The 14,593-nt window shown below is 45.3% G+C and overlaps 1 protein-coding gene across 1 annotated transcript; it reads right to left on the reverse strand.

Moving 5' to 3' along the window:
* Window positions 1-4,456: 4,456 nt before the first annotated feature.
* Window positions 4,457-14,129, reverse strand: LOC146185355 (uncharacterized). The gene is made up of 3 exons (XM_084607804.1): window positions 13,501-14,129; window positions 8,098-8,246; window positions 4,457-4,692 (listed from the first exon to the last, which is right to left on the reverse strand). Exons 1-3 carry the CDS (start codon window positions 14,127-14,129, stop codon window positions 4,457-4,459), a joined length of 1,014 nt encoding a protein of 337 aa, XP_084463930.1.
* Between the last annotated feature and the right edge of the window lie 464 nt (window positions 14,130-14,593).

Below are 14,593 nucleotides of genomic sequence, written 5' to 3' on the forward strand. Positions count from 1 at the left end.
TGAGCGTTTTCTGGTTCTAGCAAATAGCTTAGTCATGGGCCCATTATATTTTCTCTCACATATTCATTAGCATTCAGTCGTAGATTCCCGGTTATGAGTGAAAGACCACTCGATATATACAAGCTCCGCTTTAACCAAGCTTACGTGCTTGCGCGGCCAGTTTTAAGAGTAGCCTGTCTTACTCATCGCTCAAATACGTGCCTTGGATCCAGGACGTTAGATTAAGGTTCGATCGATTCTCATCTCAACCACTCATCTCAAAGAAGTCTGAGTTGGCAGCTTCTGCCATGTCATATGAATTTCTTGATGTCGCACAACCCGCTGACCAATCAGCACCGCTCACATATGTCACCTGCCAACTACCATCCGCCAGAATCATGCCCGCTATTTTTCGCTCATAAAGCCGACAACGCCGGAGTTTCTGCAGAACGGGGCCTTAGAATTTATCGCGTTCATAAAGTGGACACTGATCGAATATTTAGGGGAATCCTCCAAGGTGGTAGACTTGTAATAAGTAATTACTCATTGACATCTATCTACCCATGCGCAGCGGCTAAAAGGAAAAGCTATACAGTTTTCTCAGAAACTCCGTAATTAAAAAAAAAAATTCGTCCTGGTCTGGGGATCGAATTCGGCCTTTCCGGGACAGTCGCTCTACGAGCCAGTGAGGACGGTGAGTGGATAAGATGGTAGAGCGAGAGCGAATTTATCAATAACTCGAAGTGGGAACGGTGTTGATCGAATATTTAGGGGAATCCCCCAAGGTGATGTAGACTTGTAAATTTTAATAGGGCCGGAGTAATTATTCATTGACAGTGGACATTGCAGTGACCTGTCAACTGGGTCCAGCAAAAATTGCATCAGCAACGAGCCCCCCCCTTATACCCACACTGCAGTTAAAACTCGATTTAACGAGGTTGAGAGGAGCCGCGCATTATTTCGTTAAATCGGAAACTTCGTCAAATCGAAGGAAGCATTTCTCAGTAAGTTAATTCGATACAATAGATTATTATATGATGTAGCGCGGCATCAAGGAAGTACCGCGGCATCATATTTGCGAAGCGTAAATGCGATGAAAATGAAATTGCGTTTTGAAAGAAAGTAACAGCCCAACCTATAGACGAAGGACCAAGAAAGTTGTACTGTTACAGGATTTTGAAATGCAATACCAACTTACTCACTATATATATATATATATATATATATATATATATATATATATATATATATATATATATATATATATATATATATATATATATATATATATATATATACGTATATATATACGTATATATATATACATATACGATATGAAACTGCGGCCCGCCTAAATGGCCGACACCGATAGCACGTATGAAAAGAACCAACGAAAATTTTATGTCGGTAAGAAGGGTCACAACATGATTGAGCATAAGCACTTCTCACTGTTTACGATTTGTTGGTATAGTTGCGATAGTACGAAGAAGGAAAAGAAAAGACACGGGCCTGCTACTGGCTCTGTAGCTGAGCCACATCCGCTGCCTCGTGCAGACAGAGAAGAAATTAAAGAAAGGAAGAAAGAGAAAGAAGAGGGAGAGAGAAAGACGCGTGTCGCAACGTCCATCGTCCGCCCCCGAATCCCGAAACGGCGGCGGATGAGATGACGGCTTACAACACGTACAACCACCGGTGGCAGGCGACCCCCCGCGGGGGCCTCCATTCCCAGCCCCATTTAAGAGAATTTTATTTTCATAATAGTCTATAAAACTAAAGTACATTTTTCGGAGACTCTTATAAAACAGTTGCACCTTACCTGTACTCACCTATGGGGCTGAAACATGGAGGCTAACCAAGAGGGTTCTACTTAAATTGAGGACAACTCAGAGGGCGATGGAACGAAAAATGGTATAGGGTAACATTAAGAGATAGGAAGCTTGCAGAGTGGGTCAGAGAAATAACTCAAGTTACTGACATTCTAGTGAAAATTAAGAAGAAATGGGCTTGGGCAGGACATGTAGTGCGAAGAGAGGATAACCGATGGTCGCTTAGGGTAACAAACTGGATTCCAGGGGAAGGAAAGCGTAGCAGGGGGCGGCAGAAAGGTAGGTGGGCAGATGAGGTTAAGTTAGCAGAGGTCAAGTGGATGCAGCTAGCACAGAACCGGGTTAAGTGGAGAAATATGGGAGAGGCCTTCGCCCTGCAGTGGGTATATATAGTCAGGCTGATGATAATGATGATGATGACCAACTGGAACCAGCTGAAATCAACTTCATCCAGTAAAAACCACCTAAAACTATTTGTTTTGTTTTTCATCTATTTGAACGAGAACAAAATATTGCACTTTGAGTGGCGAACTATGAGGCTAGCTTTTGGATTAAGCGTACGATGCAGTGAACAGCTTTTGAAACTTTCTACATTACACTACATAAGATCTGAGTTTAATCATGGAAAATAAGGCAAAATATTATTTGTCTATTTTTTCGGGCCAAACCTCGAAATCTGCGCCATTTTTTTCGACCTCTCGGGGGGTCCCTGAGAATGGAGGGCCCGGGTCATTTGAACCCTATGAACCGTGGATAATCCGGCCCTGGCCGCCACCGCAGCTGAGATTGGCGAAGCACTATGTAGACGGCCTTGGCTGAATGTCGGCGGATCGGAGCTCCCATTCGTCGACAAGTACGACCGTTTAACCTTTTCTCATTATTAAACCTGGAAAGCGCATAAAAAAAAGCTCGTGTGTCTGTCTCTTGCTGTTGTCCGTCTGTTTTTTATGCGCTTTCCAGGTTTAACATGTCTAACCAACTCGCCCAAACGCTGCCATTATTTAACCTTTTCTCTTATCTTGCGGTTCCTGGAGTTGAGTAAGGGGCGTGGAGGGGGGTGCGTGGTGGTTCCATTTATACGGCGTACATACCAATATGCCAGTAAATACGGCAGCTGTATGCGCACTTGGCCAAACAGGTATTAATACGCTTTGCACACTTTCCTCTTCTCGACTTAACTGTTTTTGACTTTTTTGATATTCGTAGGTTTTGCACTGTGTGCATTTCGTGTATTGAAATCCAGTTTTTAACGAATTTTTCAAAAAGTGAAATGAGCTGTCTTGATGTATCTACGTGTTCACTCCAGTGAGAGTTAACTGTAATAAAGCAACCCAACTCGGCTAACCAAAACGATTTACATCCGCTCACTCTTCTTGTCGAGACTGCATCTATATACACACACATACTGTCACATCTCTTGAGGCTCAGCCTTTTGCTGGGCCGGTGGTGTCGCAACCCTATCTGGCTCACGGGCCGCCCGTACGCTTCCTTCCGTCCTCGCTGCATGGAGCGCTCTCGTCTGCTTCCTGATGCGCAGTAACTCGCGCACTAGCTTGCTGCGCTCTTCATTTGCTGCTTGAGACGACAGTCGCTGTTTTTAAAAGGCTGCACACTGGGGTTGTTCGACATTGTAGGGTAAAAATTCAATTTATTCAAATTCAATTGAATTCAATTTTCTCCCAGGTGGAGTGCAAGAAAAGACATCGATATGATGCCAGAACTCGGTTCCTCCAGCACCGACCCATAGTTGGCCTTTGATGGCAGCCCTTTAAAATTAAGCAGCTTGTCGATTTTCATCAAAATGAAAAAAAAAAGAAGAGAGAAAGAAAAGGTGATACTTCATTGATACGTGTATCCGTTTGGCCGCTGTTTACTGTCCTGAATGTCAGGTAGATAAGATAAACAGCCCCGACAGCACACTTCACAGGAGTATTTCTATGCTTCAACTTTACTTTTTTTAAAAACTTATTTTAATAAAAACCACGTATTACTTGTGTTATCAAATTCATCTACGCGGCAAAATACTACGAAAACGTTCACGGAGCAGAAAAAAAAAGTTCGAGGTCCTTGTGCTTGACATGCTTGAGATTAGCTTGCAATTAGTGCACTAGCATTGCTGGTGCTAATTTCCTCCAGATCGAAGCATATAAGAAGGTAAGAAAATACTTATGTTGAAGACACAGACCGAGAGATTTTATACGCATATGAATGACACAACATACTCACAAGATGACCAAAGAGAGACTCCTTGCCTTCATCAAAAAGCGACCGCCGCAGACGGGATTTGATCCCGCGTCCCGGGGTTCTGCAGTCAAGCGCCGTAACCATGCTCTGAGGTACCGCGGCGGCTACGGACTAGTGATTTCGTCATCTCACCTATAGTACCAGAAGGCCTAATCCTTGTGACAATTTATTCTTTTCTAAACCTGAGAAACCCTACTGGTGGTATTTCAGTTACGCAAGAAAAGCTCTCTTTATACAGGCAATGCCGGAACGGTGTCATCGGTGCTTTGATTACGGGTATTGCGAGAAATGAGGGCAGTCTGCACAGCATGAACCAATTCCGGTGGTTAGCCCTTCCAATGAGGCCCATTCATTTATTCCTCGTCCTATTTTCCTCCTTCTCTTCCCTTCCAGCGCCACGTTGGTTGTCACACGTCGTCGCTGTAGTAAGGAAAGAAGCCTCCGGGTGCAGCGGGAGGGACTGCTGTGCTAGTCGTGGTTGACGTCGTCGTGGTGGTCGCGACCGAGCAGTTGAGTTGCGCCTCGGTCAGCTCGTTGAGACGGCGGCCCTTCAGGGACTCAGGAGTAGCGCAGACTGGGAAGCGCCAGTTGTCCGAGTAATTGAGTAGAAACTTGATACGGCAGTCACAGTGAAGCGGGTTCCCTGCGGTACATTGAAGAGAAAGCGTGAGGTTTTAGTTACGAATGTTCACCTTTTACTAGACTTGGTTGCAGCTTTCCTGTACTTGAGGAACACATGGTGGAAGTCTACGCGGCAATCGTAAAAGAATGTAAGGCCCACATTTTCTCAGACAGTAACTGTGAAAGAATGTAGACACGGGAAAACACTGCACAAACACAAGCCCGGCACTTGTATCTCTGTGTTGCTTCTAATTCTTTACACTTACTCTGTTCTCATCCTATAGCTGTATGTGAAACCAAGCATACAAACGCTGCAGTTTCATCAGGAACATGAATATCGAGGAGGGCATATTTGAGGAAGCCATGTTAAAGTGGGTATAGAGTCCATTTCTGAGCATGCGATTTTTTTAGCTGCTGTCGAAAATACTTGGGCCGGTCGCAATCGTCTTTCCGTGTGCTCGATGTATGAGAAGGCTCTCTTGTATCTGAGGATTCTGCAGTTGAAGGAACTATGCATATTTCTCTTCACTGGAGGTAGAATATTTGTGTCGCCAAATGCAAAGTTGCGAAACGGCGTCAAAGACTTGGCCGGCCGGCAGTGAACCACCAAAGAATGCCTTTTTTTTTTCTCGTAATTGTCATGATTTTTCTTGCTTCGCAATGTGTTACATTTAGATATGCCGTTGTAAATCACGAAATGTCCTTTTCCATCAGGCTCTGAGTCTGGGTGCCATTATTTCTTGCAAGATATTTCCAAGGCGCAGTCAAACAGCTTGCTTATTAGTAAGTCCTGGTAGCGTTGAAAAACTCACGGTGAGTCGCAAGTACTTGATGTTTACAATATTTTCGCCTTTAACAAATCAAGTACTTTTCTTGGTTCTTGGATATATACATGTAGAACTTGCGCAGTTATTTTTTACTCAGTCGGGTCTGAGAGCTTCTCCAATAGGCACATTTGAGCCATGCATGCATACCCTACACAAGGCTGGCCAACATATTCTTTCTGTGAGTCTTAAATGACCGAACATTTATGAGAAATCTTTTTGGGTTGCTTTAGTTTTCGCTCTGTACTTGCATGTCATTCCTAGGAATCCAAGAGGCAATTCGAATTCAGTTTTTGTCGTGTTTGTCCTTATTATTTAGGAAGTGAAAAAACAAAAACAAAACAAAACAAAACAAACACTGACAAGACAAATAGCAAAGATAAAGGAGTGCAAGAGACAAGGGGGCTACCTTTAATTTTGTGATCCGATCTGCATATAAAGCGAGATGAAAGTTAGCACTTGCCCCCTTGTCGTCTTTCCTCCTGATTGTTTTTCTTCTTAGCGTGCTCCTACTACACCTCAAACAATCAACTATCCAGCTCGCCTGTACAGGCTTTGTTACGCCATATTTTTATTTATCTGGCCTTTTGGAGTTTAATTCAAACGGGTGAGATTGGAAAAGCTGCCTCGTAGGCTATAGGACTGCCGTGGCCTTCGCATTTTAGGGCCGTGGATTCAAGAGGACGTATACGCTCGAGCCACACCACCTCAGATTCAGATCTGAAATACTGACTACCCTTCTTGCACTTCTTCGAGGCGCAGCTTGAAGACAGGGGCCTGGGAATGAGGCCTTATGCACACAGCAAAAACCCCAGTCCACAACTGGCTTCTCTACCGTATTTCTTACCAGAATATCTTTCTTATCAGTAACATTTCTTATAGAAATGTTCTGTACGGTCTGTCCAGTCCCCGTCTCAGTTGCTGTTTTTTTCTGCCACTTAAATGTCCTTTCAACGCGCCCTTTTCATGATGATCGTTCCTTTCCTTACTGCGTGCTCTACGGTGGAAGCATATATCTCTAGAGCACGCAGGTTCGAAAAAGACAACAACATAATTTTGAGCTTGAAAATGGATTTGTACGTCGACAAGATGCCTTGATGATCTCCTTTTTATGAGGAGCGCAAGAGTTTAGGCAATGAGCCTTTAAAGACTTCGCCACTGAAAAAATTAGTTTTGGACAAAATAAATTATTCTAATTATGAATGCTAGAAAGAATTGGCGGACAAAATTCGATTAACCTTATTTTTGAGTAAAGAACGATTTTGTTGCTATTATTGCTGCTATGTGCATGGATCTGACTGTGGACAAAATTTCGCGCAGTGATGTGGCTACTACGGAAAGAGAAGTTGGATTTGCGGGGTCTGGCATTGCATATAAAGCACGCTTAGTTGTTATTTCGAAATCTCCTCCTTTTTTTTTTGTTGCAGACTGAGAAAAAAAAAAAAACTAATATTCCTTATGACAACCCATGGCTTCATATTTCTTCTATCACGCACCGTTCTAAGCGAAGCGATTTGCCAGAGAAAACGATGTCAGAAATTCTAAATTCACAGGTGTGCAGTGAAAGTTTTATTGGAGAAACTAAAACGAAATCGGAAAAATGACTGTGTAAGGGCTGGTATCAATCAGACGGCCAATATTTGTGCCTAGTGTGTGGGCGCAACCTTTTTGAAGAATGACTGAAGTTGTCTGGAAATGCAGCTAAACCTATTTTTCACTGATCAGTCTCTTTGTGTACGTGTTTTTAGACCGTATCAGCCGCTTTTAATGTTAATTGCCTGCGACCCGACGGTACCTAGGTATAACCTAGAGCGGAGTCGTGATGACGACTTCTGCCTGGCGCTATTGATTCGTGATCTCAGTTCAGGCTCCAGCTTTCGAAATACACAGGTCAGTTAATGAACTGTCAAAACAACCTTGTTTTAATATCAAGTGTCCCGGCAGAAAAAAAAAAATGAATCGTAAATATAAAGAAAAGATGAGTTCGACGGCCAAAGGCAAGGGGGGCGTCTTGGCAGCAGTTAGGGCACCGAATCAGGCAAGGCCGGCCCTAATATCACCTTTACGAATTCGCACCCTATCCTCTTCCTTTCAGAGACCACTGCCTGGAAAAAACTCAAGACCGGCTAATACCCTCATCTCCGTGTCTTGCACAACTCACCGACAGTCTTTCTTGGGTATTATCCAATATGCAGGACTGAGCCCTCATACTACCACCTTCTGCGTTATTGCCGGACCCGCAACGCTTTCCCTTATCCGTGCTCTCTTCCTCGCCATCAGGTAGGCTCGGTTAGCCAGCTCGATCGAACCTAGATTAGAGGGTGTAGACTAAAGAGGTGACTGTACCAGAAGGCCAGAATGGTTTCTGAAGCCGCTGCAGCCCTTGACTAATGTATCTGCCAGGAGAGCGGCGGTAACGTATGCCAATACATTACTTCATTCACGACAATTTATGACGTTTCGCCGGACTTGGTGAACGCATGTCATCGGGCATTAAATTCGTTTGAGTAATTTTTTTTGGTTCTGGATGTATGCTGCTATGATACATGCAGTACGAACGCTAGAAAGTGCATCATGGTTTAGCTGATAGCAATAGTGCGTACCGTACAAGCCGACGTAGGTGCGCTCTTTCCTCAGCGGCTCGAGGCTCAGCTCGTCGAAAGTGGTGATGAGGTTCTCTTCGATGCTTAGGTGCCGCATGGCCGGCAGGTCGTCGCTGAAGTCCCTTGGAAGTGACGTCAAGCCGCAACCTCTGCAATGGACGCGTCGAATCACATCTGTTGTCAACTTATACAGTAGTTGTGGTCGAAACAAACCTATTTATCTGCAGATGTGACATAATATCAGAAACTTTTGATAGCCCGTAAAACCAGATTAATTGCAGATGGTTGTTTGCCTTTTCATACTTCACATCCCGTTTGGACGTTTCAGCAGTTTTTCATATACAAAATGTGCCAGAAATATTTCTTTTTTCACAGTTACAATTGTATTTATCCCAATTTTCACCACATTCGCAAGAGCAGGAACCCAAATTAAATCACGCACAGCATGGTACTATTCACCTCTACACTTAAAACACACTTCTCGGGAGTAAACACGTTCAAACGCGGTGAAACCAGATGGTGTACAATGCACTGCACCTAACTGCATAGAGTGCGTCATCGGAATACCCTTTATAGTAATTGCGCGTAGTACGACGAAACCTGCGGGAGGTTAACACCAGATTTCAGGATGCACTGCATACATGATTTCCTAGTATTGCTCGATAAGGATGGTTGGCCGTTTACATCTAAAAGCGTCACTAACTTGCATAGAAACTCTGTAGCATACGTTCTTTAAACGCATATGTTGGCAAAATAAAATCAGGGCAGTAGTTTGGAATAAACTAACACTGCCGCGCTCATCCACTCGGGAAAATTTACCCATTATGCTGATGCAACGAATAAAGGCCGTATCCGTTTTAGATAAGAGGTTGGTGGAAAGATTACACTTGTTTCAGCAGCCATTACCCATAAAAACGAAGCTCATACTACCTCACGCGAAGCCTCTATTCTGGACGTTGGCTTTCAATTCGAAACAATTAACAGGATATGCAGTTTACAAAAGTTTGCCCCCGTGGGAATGAGGACGACACATCAAGCGTCACTGCTTTGCTGTTCACCACGCCTTTGTGAAGAGTGCAGAATGAATGTGCCCCTTCTCTCTCTATTGTTGGCTTGTTCCTGCTTTCGCATCAGTTTTCATTGCGAAGCGCTGCCATAAAAATTTCATTTTATTACGTAGTCAAGTTGTCCTTTTCTCCCAGTCTTGTATTTAATTTATTTATTTATTTATTTATTTATTTATTTTTTTTAACGCAATGAAGGTCTTGTTTTCCAACAGAACCCGTCTAGCGGCAAGCCACGTTGTTTTCCGTCAACTGCCGCCTAGCGGATTATCTTTCTCTCCCTCTCATAGAAAAATGCCCACAGACAAGAGAAAGAGAAAAAATACATGCTTCTTATTTGTTCCACAACCGTGGGAACGTTGGTTGGACTGTGTAGCAACGAACACGGGACAATGCCAGTCCCAACGCAGGTAAAAGAGAAAACGCGGCGTCCTCGACCATAGTTCCCGGCGCCCCGCACAACGGCCTAGAAATAAACTCGGTGCGATTTAGAAACAAGAGTGGAGCTCCTGGTAGCTGCGCCCAGTATTCAACTTTCCAAAAACCACTGTAGTGCCGCCGGAAATAAAAAAAAAAATCAATGTATTGCACAGCTTTCCCGCTATATGCGAAGCGTGAAGACGAACATGAGCCGAGAAGTTGGGCGGGTGGCATTGCTAGTGTATAGCCATCCATGCACAAAACTCGAACTACTCGGCAAGCCGTGTTTCTTTCCCTCCGTCTTTCATCCCGTTCCTTGCGCTGTTTTATTTCATTCGGCAAGCTACTTCGAACTGTTGCAAAACTGTTGCGGTGTTGCGCCCAGCTCCCGTCTATTTGTTTCAGATTTAACATATTAGCAGGGTGAAAGCTAGATATAAGCGCTAAGCGCACGTGGTCGGATTTGTGCATGCCAATAGAAACACACACACACACACACACACACACACACACACACACACACACACACACACACACACACACACACACACACACACACACACACACACACACACACACACACACACACACACACACACACACACACACACACACACACACACACACACACACACACACACACACACACACACACACACACACACACACACACACACACACACACACACACACACACACACACACACACACACACACACACACACACACACACACACACACACACACACACACACACACACACACACACACACACACACACACACACACACACACACACACACACACACACACACACACACACATACACACGCACACGCACACGCGCACGCGCACGCGCACGCGCACGCACACACACACACACACACACACACACACACACACACACACACACACACACACACACACACACACACACACACACACACACACACACACACACACACACACACACACACACACACACACACACACACACACACACACACACAAATGCGAAGACAATGAGGAGGTCCTTTTGAGATACATATACAGGCTCGTGAACTCTTAGGGCGAACGCTCTAGCAGGCCGATTGCGCTTTTACAGAAGCCGTTCTTCCTGACACAGCCGCACATCTAAGAAAAATGCCGTATGCACAGAGGTGGTAGCACTTCGTATGACATTTGGTTTCGATGCGCGGTCGAGTTGAACACACTGGCGCTCCAAGGAAAGTTGCTACGCGCGCACGTGTTGACACCAAGAGTTACTAACCATGTATTACATTATAAGAAAGGAGCCAGCAGCCACTTGCACAAAAGAAAGCCTAGGATTTTTTTTTTTTTTTTTGTGTCGATCAATGTGAATAATGTAACCGCAGAGATAGCTGATTACAAAGTAGAAGAAGAAACAACCACTCGCCGCCGGTGTGATCCGTACCCACGACCTTCTTATTTCACGTCTGATGACCTACGGACCGAGCTGCGATGACGGCTGCAGTTCAATCCTATATTTTCTTAGGTATGTAACTTGCGTGTAACCTATCATTGAGAGTGTTCGCCAGCGCCAGCCTCCTGCATAGCGGCCGACGTGGGATGTTATGTGCTATCGCGAGTGTAACGTAGGAAAGCGATTTAACGGATAGGGTTGGAGCTGTGTGATAACCCTTGTAGGCTAGATATGGCGTCAAGGCCACCAGATTTGAAGCCCCCGTTAAGCTAAAGAGCAAACAAATTCAGCGAAAATGAGGGGTTTCGCTATGAAATACGCACATAGTAAGTCAACAGCCACCGATCCAAAGGAGCATAGGGCATGTTTTTCGGCGTTGATCAATGCGAATAATGTGACCATAAAGATAAGTGATTAGAGAGTAGAAGGAATTTCTGCAACCTTCCGCTGGCGGGACCACACAGCTCCCACCAATTCCGTTAGGTCGCGTACGGGACATTAGCAGTCTCATATATAGGGCGCTCCACATCCACCGCTATACAGGAGGCTGGCGCTGGCGAACACTCTCAAGGATAGGTTACACGTGACATAAATACCCAAGAAATTAGAAGATTGAACATCTGTCACCGTACCAGCGTCAGCTGAACACCAGACGTGAAATTTTGAGGTCGTAAGTTCGGATGCCACTGGAGGGATGTGGTTGTTTCTTCTATACTTTCTAATCACTTATTTGCACGGTTACATTACTCATATTGATCAGCACCAAAAAATATCCCATATGCTTTCATTGACATCAGTGGCTGTTTGTTCTCTTCTTATGTGTGCCAAGTAGAAAGTTATGTGGGCGTTTTTTACCATGACTATGAACGCATGCTTTTCCAATCGGTTTCCTTAGTGGCCAAGAACATGACTGGTATCATGAACGTGAGGTAGGCGGTAGGAGTTCGTAGGGCTATTACGATTCTTCTTGACACGCTGTTCCATGCGAGAATTTTTTCGCGCAACCCTGTACCCGTGGTCGGTTTATGAGGAGTTAAAGCGTGCATCGAGTGTGTGTTATTGCTCAAGGGGATAAATCGAATGCCCTATGAAAAGCTATGAAACACACATGGGGCTCACAAAAATGTGGCCCGGCCGTTGGTTTTCATTTAGTCCTTTCACGAGACTACTAATAGACAACTAAAAATGCACAGGTTTAGAGCGGGACCTATCCGTGGTTTCGCGTAGTCGTCGTCGTAGATATCGTCGTCACGTTCGCATACCCCATTCTAGGGCATAGAGGTAGAACACTATACATGCTCGGAAAAGAAAAAAAAATATGGGGAACGTAATTGGAACCAGTGGACCGTGTTTAAACTCGCCATCGGCGGCCGCGTTTCGGTAGAGGCTAAACGCTTTGCACTCGCGTACTGTGCGGTTTCAGTGTACGTTTAAAAAATCCAAGGGGTCAAAATAATTACGGAGCCCTCCGCTACGGCGTTCTTCATAGCCTGATTTGCTTTGGGATATTAAACCCCGTAAACATATCCAAACCTAACCCCGACTATGATGCATGGGATACTTTCCCTCAGCCATTAAATTGCCTAATCATTAGAGCTGCTGTAACTATATGTGTTAGTTAAAAAACAGTAGCAATAGAGTTCTGAGTCAGTGGTAATCAGTCTTGATGCCACCTTTGTGTTAGGCATTCTAGAAATAGTGCTGGTCACTAGCAGTAACTTGATGGTAAGCGGCTGTAATATTTTCTTTTATATTTTGTTCTCACCAACCCGATGTCTCTTACGATTCGCTAGTACTTTTCTCCATGGTCGATGAAGAATCATAGTTAACAGTTTCGTGTTAATCACCTCAGGTCATGCTGGGACGATCTAGATTAATCGGCGCTGAATATTTACGGAAGCACGCAATCTTTATCATATAAACTTAGACGAGGAATCGATTAAAAATTTCGATGCCTAACTTAACCGCGTCCTCTGCCCAGGCGAATATTCTGTACAGGATGGATAAAGACAGTCTCTAGGAGGCTGGCAATTGAAGAACTGTGCCCATCAGTTTTCCCTCTCGTAACCCTGGAAGGGGAGAGAAAAAAATCCTTTCATTTCCGCCTTCACATACGCGTGTTAAAAAAACGAAATGAGTCGCGAACTGAAATATATGTTTGTCGCGGCTCATTACATATATGGCCAGATACCCTTACTTATGCGTATACAGCCAGCAAGTCGCCACAACGGGTGCTCTTGGCCTCAGGTCCCGAAACCTATGCCAATAACGAATAATAAATTAAGTTGGGCGATATTACTTTTTGACTACCATGATGACAGCCACTACCAATGACACCACGTGAGCTGAGTTCTAGTCCTATTCGTTAGTGCTTTCTCTCAGCGGGTTTTCTCATTAGCGCTTTCAAATGTGACTCAGTCATTATTGAAAAAGGATGCCGACCGCAGCTTTCGCATGCAATGGCAGAGGGCTTACTGCAAGTGCAAGCGCCACAGCTTGGGCGCTGGCCGTGGCAGCATGGAGCGGTGGAAGTACTTGAGGTCGCTCTCCTGGATCCACACTTCCTCCAGGTTGCTCATGCCGGACAGCCAGTTGTCGTCGATGCGCGCGATGCTCGAGCGGAAAATGAGCACGCGCCGTATGCTTTGCGGCAGGTTATTGAAGTCGCGCGTCAGGTCGAGGCCGGCCATCATGTAGAAGGCCACTTCCTTCAGCCTGTTAAGGTTCTTGAGGAGCTGCCACGACTCCGGCAAAGTACTGTTGTGCATGAAGCCAATCCGGGACACGATCTCCTCGAGCCCGACGAACGGATTGGCACCCGCCTTCGAGAATGTCTTGGCCTTGCAGTTGTCCAAGTCTAGGGACAACGCGGGCACCGAGATGAACGCAGATCCAGGAATATGGTCGACGAGGCATTCCTTCAGCACGAACCGCAACCGTGGATACGTTAGGTCTCTGGGAATGTGTTCTTCAAAGTCCGACACACTTGTGAAGCCCTGGCATGTGTACTCTCGCTCGTCGTAGTAGTGGTTGCTGGTGTCTAGACACGATGGCGACGCGACCGCCACCGCAACCAGCGCCAGCAGCACCGCGCCCGTGCTCATATTTGTCCTCGATCGCTGTTCCGCTCTTGGTCGCCTGCTGCCTATATATGGGCCTCTATAGTGTCGTCCGCACGGGCGATGCTTTTGCAAAAAACTGAGCCGCTCAAGAGCGACGGGGGCTTTCTTATAAGATTGCGGTGAGCTTGAGATAGCGGCTCCGTCTTCCTGGGTGCTTGACCGCACGGATTTGGATAGCGTTCGTGTTACGTTGGCCCTGCGATGGGAGACGCGTGACACTCCGCGCTGACAGGCTGCTGTGTCGTGTCTTGAGCGCTGAGAAAGTAAGAAAAAAAGAGACCACTGGCAAGACGAAGGCGGTCGTTAACATGCACGAGTAGCTCCAGCTCGACTGCTAGTTTGTATATAAGTCTTAAGAAGCGATGATGCTGTTCTGCCGGCGTTGAAGTTTGGATTTACATTTTTCACATGCCACGAATATCGGGAAAACTAATAGGTTTAACGGT

The sequence above is a fragment of the Amblyomma maculatum genome, chromosome 6 (genome assembly GCF_055883805.1).
Source record: "Amblyomma maculatum isolate TAMU_Amacu chromosome 6, ASM5588380v1, whole genome shotgun sequence".
Lineage (NCBI taxonomy): Eukaryota > Metazoa > Arthropoda > Arachnida > Ixodida > Ixodidae > Amblyomma > Amblyomma maculatum.

Excerpts from the sequence above, each read along its gene's own strand:
- LOC146185355 (XM_084607804.1), bottom strand. The coding sequence starts at position 14,129 with ATGAGCACGGGCGCGGTGCTGCTGGCGCTGGTTGCGGTGGCGGTCGCG. Across the intron at positions 8,247-13,500 it reads CTGTGGCGCTTGCACTTGCA|AGGTTGCGGCTTGACGTCAC; the intron begins GTAAGCCCTCTG and ends CGTCCATTGCAG. Across the intron at positions 4,693-8,097 it reads CACCTACGTCGGCTTGTACG|GGAACCCGCTTCACTGTGAC; the intron begins GTACGCACTATT and ends AATGTACCGCAG.